Source organism: Myodes glareolus, chromosome 21 (assembly GCF_982192425.1).
Source record: "Myodes glareolus chromosome 21, mMyoGla1.1, whole genome shotgun sequence".
Lineage (NCBI taxonomy): Eukaryota > Metazoa > Chordata > Mammalia > Rodentia > Cricetidae > Myodes > Myodes glareolus.
Window position 1 is genome coordinate 36,746,364 of NC_142046.1, and position 6,935 is coordinate 36,753,298.

A 6,935-nucleotide genomic window follows, 5' to 3' on the forward strand; every position below is an offset into this window, starting at 1 on the left:
CCCTAAGGACTGGCTTGGCTGTCTTTTCCTTTCATTAGCTGGGTAACCTAGAGTTCCCCAAGGAGCCTGGAACGGAAGTGTAACCTCGAATTGTAATCTTCCCGCAGGGACCAACCTGACATCTAAGACAAAGTCAAATTTAAAGTCGTAAATATGGAAGAAAACAAAGGCCGCTGTTTTCGAGATTTTGTGTGTGTGCGCGCGCCTGGGGCTTGGTGTGTGTCTCTAATCCCTGTGCCTGCACTCTGTCGGGCCCCTCCTTCCCTTCGCGGATCTATGGCTCTACGAAGTAGATTTGCAAGGCAAAGCCTCCTGGCCCATACCCAGACTGCACAGCCGACCTTCCCCTCCGCCAGGAGAATAGAATGACTACCAAGAGGCCAGAAACAAAACACTTAAATGTTGCATTTATTAAGGAAATGTTAAATAAGAAAAAGTCAAATGGTGTCACGGATATCAAGAGCACTTTTGTGGCGTAAACCGTGCAGACACGAGCTATGAATTCTACTCTGGATCTTTGTCCCGGGCTTAGCTGGAGCGCCAGCCTCCCCAAAAGACCCAGCTGGAAATGCACTAAAAGAAAGCACTTACCCCATTCACAGTCTCAGGCTCCCCTCCCCCCACCCCTTCTCCCAGGATGACAAAAACTCTAACCGGCAGGCAGGCAAACAGGCCACTAGGGCATAAAAGACTTATCAAATATTTGTATTCAAGCAAACTAACACAGATCTCTTAAAAACCACAGGTTACTACTGATCAAAGTTTCACCCTCACCGCAAGTCGCAAAACCCACACGCATATATGTTGCCATTGGGTCTGCAACATGCAGTATAAACAGGTCACTTTTCCGGCTACTGGTGCCGCTGGATATACCCCCACATACCCTTACCCCCCATCTTTCTCGGCCCCTCCAGCTGTCCCCAGTGCTGGGCCCACCTGCAGGTGGAAAGGGGCCTTCTCCCGGTCCATCTCCCGCATCTCGGGCAAGAAGCCGCTCCCAAAGTTCTGCGCCCTAATCGCCCTCTTTTGCCACCTGCTGCTGAGTCCCAAAGTCTGGACGTTCCTGGTCTGAAGGCTTGTTTGGGGCCTTTTCGGAGAGCGATCAGAAATGGGTCACTTTTCCCCACAAAGACAGAAGTCGAGAGAAAAAACTGACTCCGACAGGTTCGATTTGCTCGGTCTCTGATGGTGAGGGGTGCATCGCGGCTGGCGGAGTACTGGAGGTGCCAGGAGCACCAGCCGTGGGGGACCCGAGGGCCACTCAGTAGGGTCCCACCACCACTGCCTCAACCTCTTTAGACGGCCTCCGGTCCTTCACCAGGAAGTTGATCATGCCTTCGGATTTGATGAGCAGGTTGCAGCCAAGGAAGAAGATCCCGAAGACCACGGTGAGCGAGAGCACGCACATGACTGCGATCTGCACCACGCGCATGATGTACAGGCTACGCTCGTCGGGGCCACCCTCGGCGAAGCCATCGTCGGTCACCACCGACGCCTGTGTGCAGCAGCGCACGGCGCGCTCCAGCGCCTCGCTGCTGTTGGCCAGAAAGAGGCCGGCCACGTCGGTCTGGTTGCCCAGCACTGAATTCATCCCGGGAGCAAGCAGGAGCCTAGGAGGCGAGAATCGGAGGGGTGGTGACCCGGGTGGCGGTGGCACGGGAGGAACAGGTGCTGGACGGAGCGCTGGCTGGCACACTTGTGTGTGCGGGGCTCCTCGGCTTCCCTTTCAAAGTCCCCGGGCAGTGAGTATCGCAGGAACCTCTCCAGGACGCGCTGCAAGCTGGCTCGTGTGCTCTGTGTGCTGCCCGGGCAGTGCTCGTTCCCGGCGCTTGCTCGACTGGGAGCTCTTGGAACTTGGCGGGTTGGGCCGGAGGTGCCGTGGGAGGCGCGGGCCGCCGCGGTGGCCGGGCGGCTGCTCCGAGCGAACAGCGGCCCCTGCTGGTGACAGAGCCGAACTGCCTCCCCTTGGCCGGGAGTTGGGAACAAGGAAAAGAACCAAACTGGCAGGCTTTGTGGCTTCAGCAATCCCAAAGGCCAGGAAGAGGACACTAAACACTCCTGACGTGATGATCAGACGAAAAATTTGGGGAAAAAGGTTGAAAGCGGCAGCGGATCTGCCTCACACCTGCTCTTGAGTGTGTCCTTCGAAGCCGCCCCTCTCACCTTTGAGCTGACTCAAAGAGGCCAGGTACCAGATGGAGCTGGCCAAGGCACTGGTCCACTACCTATTCCTGACTGTTGCTTGTCTGGAGACAAGGGGAAGGAGTCGGGATCTGGGAAGATTTTTTCTTCTCTCTTCTTTTTGGGGATGTGGTGGTATTATTATTGTTTTAAGGAAGGGAGAACGGATGAAAGCGTCAGAAAGAGTACAATTGCCACATCCCCATTCTTCTCGGAAAGCTATTGCCTGTGTAGTAAAGCAGGGTTTTCAATGAGCTGTGAGGCTCAGACAAGGAACAGGACGATGAAGGAGGTGTTCTTCTGTGGCTCGTGGGTGGAGGCTGCTGCCAAGAGCAGGGTCACCTCTTTGTAAGGGAGGTGGACGGACAGAGTGACCACTTTCTTGCAACTTTAATTGCAAAGGAGTTTTTGGATGAGCTTCCAGTTTGTTTGTACTTGGCAGAAAATGCGCAATTTAGGGGAATTGCTCATCCACATCCATCACCTAGAACGCTAGCCAACAGCTGGAAGCCTCCCGCCAGAAACTGTTGCACACACTCAGCCTTCCTTCCTCACCACAGAGCAAACTGGCAGCTTTCCAGGGAGCTATGGAGGCTCAGTGTTTAGCGACTGTTGTAGGGTCTAAATTCTAGCTGAGTCTTAAAATCTAGCCATTTCGTTTTAGGCTCCAAAAGATTCGGGATTCTCACCCCGTTTCCTTTCTCTCCTTTCTCTTCTTTCCTTCCTTGGCACTCCTTTCTTTGCACCCACCTTTCTTTCTAGTATGTTGCCTGGAAATGAGAGATAGATGTTCAGTACGAACTTTCAAAAGAATAGTTTTACCAGTTTTTACTGAGATATTGGAGTTATTTTTGCTATTCTCTGATCTATTGGGTGTGGGGAAGGAGAGAGGCTCAGTCAGAAGCTTAGGCTGTTCTTGAATCAGTCATTCAAGGCCTTTTATTTCTGAGTTTGGCGATGATAGGCATGCCCAAAGCCCCTTTTGTGTTTCTTTTTTTCCCCTGGCATTTTGAGACAGTGTTTTTGTATGTAGCCTTGACTGTCCTGAAATTTATTCTGTAGACCAGGCCTTGAACTCACAGAGTGACTTGCCTCTGATTCCCAAGTGTTGGGATTAAAGACGTGCACCACCATCACCATTGGCTGCACAGTCTTTTAGTTACACCATATATGCTTGTTAAATCCCCACTGTAAGAATCAGCCTTCCCATTTTCAGGTCTTAATGTCTTAGCATTAATTCATGATGCCCCCTCTTAAGCCAAAGGACCGACTTTTAGACAAGATTCTTTTTTAAAAATTTTTCTAGAAGGTTCAGTAAGTTCTAGATATCTATATGCTTTTACTATGGAGCATAGGGAGGTGTGTGTGTGACCTGTAGAGAAGCTAAGCTTCTAGGACTCACCCATATTTCCCTTGACTTAGTTGCTCTAGTTTTCATGATTCAGTCATACTTTTAATAATATCTCTTTTGGGTCAAATTTATTATTAATGTATCATAAATAATTCTTTAAATTTTGTTATCCAGGCGATGGAATAGCAGTGGCTGGATTGATGGCTCAGCCGTTAAGAGTATTTGCTACTCTTTCAGAGGACCCTGTTCAGTCCCTGTCCTATGTCAGATAGTTCACAACTGCACGGCATCCCAGCTCGAGGCCTCCAAGGGCACCTTCACTCATATGCAAATACTCGCATGAAAACACACACACACACACATTCAATTACAAATATGAAAACATCTTTAAAAAGAATAAAAAGTAATGCATATGTGAACATTTGCCAAAGGAAGTTAAGACACTATGAAGTCATGCTAAATGGATGAATGAAGGAAATAATAATTTAGAAAGGCAAACGGGCAGCGAAAACCAGAACATGGTTCCTAGGCATGAGAACAAGGCAGGCATGATTGGACATCGAGGTCCCAGCACTTTCCATGAATACTCCATAGCACTGACTCATCCTATGTTTCTGAGGTCCAGGGTACCAACACGGGGAGACCTCAGGGTGAAGGAGAGGAAGGTGAGAAGGAGAGGGGAAGGAGAAAAATAGAAGGGAGTTGGGAGAGAAAGAATCGTTAGATAAATCGTTGCTAGAATACATGTGATTTTTCTTGCCATTTAGCAGTTATTAGCAGTACTGGCTCTAGTCAGAAGCCAGTGTTAAAATGAGCAGAGATGTATCCATTGGATATTTTTCTGTCTAAGCCAAACCTTATATTTTGAAGAATTTTGTTAAAAGGAGTTCGGCGGCATAGATTTTATTTCCTTTCTTGCAGATGTAACTGCTAACCGGTCATAAACTGAAGCAGAAGGCAAAGGCCTGCCCCCACCACCTACCACAGATCTGTAGTTTTGTTCCTTTGATCCCCCAGCACTATGATTTTGTTCAGGAAAATTGCTGTGAGTAGCTAAATGGACATGAACGACAAATCGAGTTAATATAAAGGTTACTTTGTCATTTCTTATTAGCACTAAAGAGATCTGGGCTAACTAGGACTTTTCTTTTTCTTCCTTTTTAAATGATTTACAAAATAAAACAAAGCAAGAATCATAGCTATCTTCTGTCCCGTTGAAGTAAGTTTGTGTTTTTGAGAGCTAAATGCTTAGTATTTCACAGTGTAGTGCAAGGACAGAATCACTTGCTAGCTCTTTCTGAAAAGTACATCTGTAGCATGTAATAAATTCTTCCATGACATTCTAGGCCAATGCTGATGGCAGTTATAATCTGCTGTTTGGATAGCCTTGAGGGATGACTAGACACATTCAGTACCAAAATACCTTTTCCTTGATGCTTTGTGCATTATGAAAATATCAAGCAGACATTTAAACAGTGTATCAGACACTAAAAGGATGTTTATTGCTTTGGGGCAAGCACTTTTCTTAAATAAATTACACTGCATCTCACAATCTAAGTAAGATGAAGAGGAAGCACTCATATGCTGAAGTCATTCATAATAACAGACTCTGTGTTTGAAAACCAAAAAGAAAACCCAAACCAAGCAGTATAGATCCCCGGGCTACTGGAATAGATTATGAAAAGCAAACGTCAGAGCCTTAGGCTGACTCTCAAACCCCTCACAGTCCACGCTCTTCTACTGCCTCAAGAGTTTTAACTCTCCTCTGTTTATCCTAATGCTAGCATACTAATATTAACATTTGTCTTGAGAAAGGACTGATGGAGGTCAGGGCTTTGTTTTTCTACTTGTTTTGTTCCACAAACACGCTACATGACACAAGTCGGGGAAACAACATCTAACATTGCATGCTATGTTAGGGTTTCTAAGAGCACCTGGAGACAGGCAGCCCTTCTCAGATGGCAAGAGGTCCGTGTGCACATGGAAAGCAAAAGGTGTGGCTTACTAGTGTGTGGTGCTGGTTGCAGCAGGCCTACCTCCTGAGCATTTCATTTACTTATCTGTGATGAGATAATCATGTGCAGAATTTTAGAAAGACTGATCCCTGAAAATAACTGGTATGTAACAACATATCAGTTAACATATGTGCTAATACTTCCTGGAGGTGCATCAATGCTTGGAAGTCACTGAAAAATTAAATTTCCATTTCAGAAGACTAGAGAATGGTACATTATAGAAATGTTCGTATTAAGAACTGAAAGGTAGAGAAATTCCATGTGTTATTGGTGGGAAGGTAAGATTGTGGGGTAAACAGAAGAAAACAGTATTGCAGTTCTTCAGAAAATTAGAAGTTAACTTGTCATGTGATCCGGAAAGTCCACATTTAGGTATATATGCCCCCATACTGAAAAGATGAACTCCAGCGAGTAAAAGTAATTCAAATGTCTCCCACCAACTCAGGCAAATGAACAAAATATGGTACACACACATATAAAATATTACCCAGTCTTAACAAAACAGAAGTTATTCTGAAGGATGCTACAACTTGAACTGTGAATACACACTGAAATGATTCATAACAAAAGGACAACTATTGCATGATAGGATTTATGCGTAGTACTTGAAATACTCATATCTGAAAGAATAGAAAGTAACGTAATGGTTACCAAGGGTTGGGCAAAGGAAAGAGGTGGAAAGTTAGTACGCAATGAATACAGTTTCAACTGGGGAAGATGAATGAATGTTGGTGATGTTTGCATAATAAGAATGTACTTGATGTCACTTAACTATGCACATGCTACTCTTGCAATGGTAAGTTTCATGGGCTTTGTACGTTATCCTAATAAAAATTTTAAATGTTTTAATTAGAGTTAGCACAAACACATGCGGCTTTGAAAATATATCAAAAACATCCCTTTATATCATCCATCCCTTCCATAGCCTGAAATTATTGCCCAATCAATAACTGTTTTCTTCCTATCTTTTAAATGTTTCTTTTGTTCTTATGATCTTATAACTTGTTTTTATTCTTAATTCTAAAAATTGAGGAAAAAGTTGTTTCATAACATTGAACGCCTGAAGGCAGATTTCAAATGAAAGTCATTGTTACATGAACACACTTTAAACAAACCATATCATTTGAAATAATGTCTGAATGATGTATTGATCTCAAAGATTTCTATAAGACTTCCCGTAGCCCACAGTAATTGTCTGTTTTCTGATATTCCTTTCCAAATCCTAGAAGACAGGAACTATCTCTTAGCTCCACATATCTAAGTAGTGTTGTGCACATAAGGTGTTATAAAAGGTTTTCAAAGTACAGCAATTAATCATAAAAATCTTTGAGGAAAAGAGACATAATTGAAAGGTAAGGAAATGTTGGTCTGTTATTGTCACAATATTA

The 6,935-nt window shown here is 44.7% G+C and overlaps 1 protein-coding gene across 1 annotated transcript; it reads right to left on the minus strand.

Moving 5' to 3' along the window:
• Positions 1 to 389: 389 nt before the first annotated feature.
• Positions 390 to 1,876, minus strand: Rprm (reprimo, TP53 dependent G2 arrest mediator homolog). The gene has a single exon (XM_048426243.3). The coding sequence runs from the start codon at positions 1,589 to 1,591 to the stop codon at positions 1,262 to 1,264; it is 330 nt and encodes a 109-aa protein (XP_048282200.1). The 5' UTR covers positions 1,592 to 1,876; the 3' UTR covers positions 390 to 1,261.
• Positions 1,877 to 6,935: the final 5,059 nt, after the last annotated feature.

Coding starts and splice junctions, on each gene's coding strand:
- Rprm (XM_048426243.3), bottom strand. CDS start 1,591: ATGAATTCAGTGCTGGGCAACCAGACCGACGTGGCCGGCCTCTTTCTG.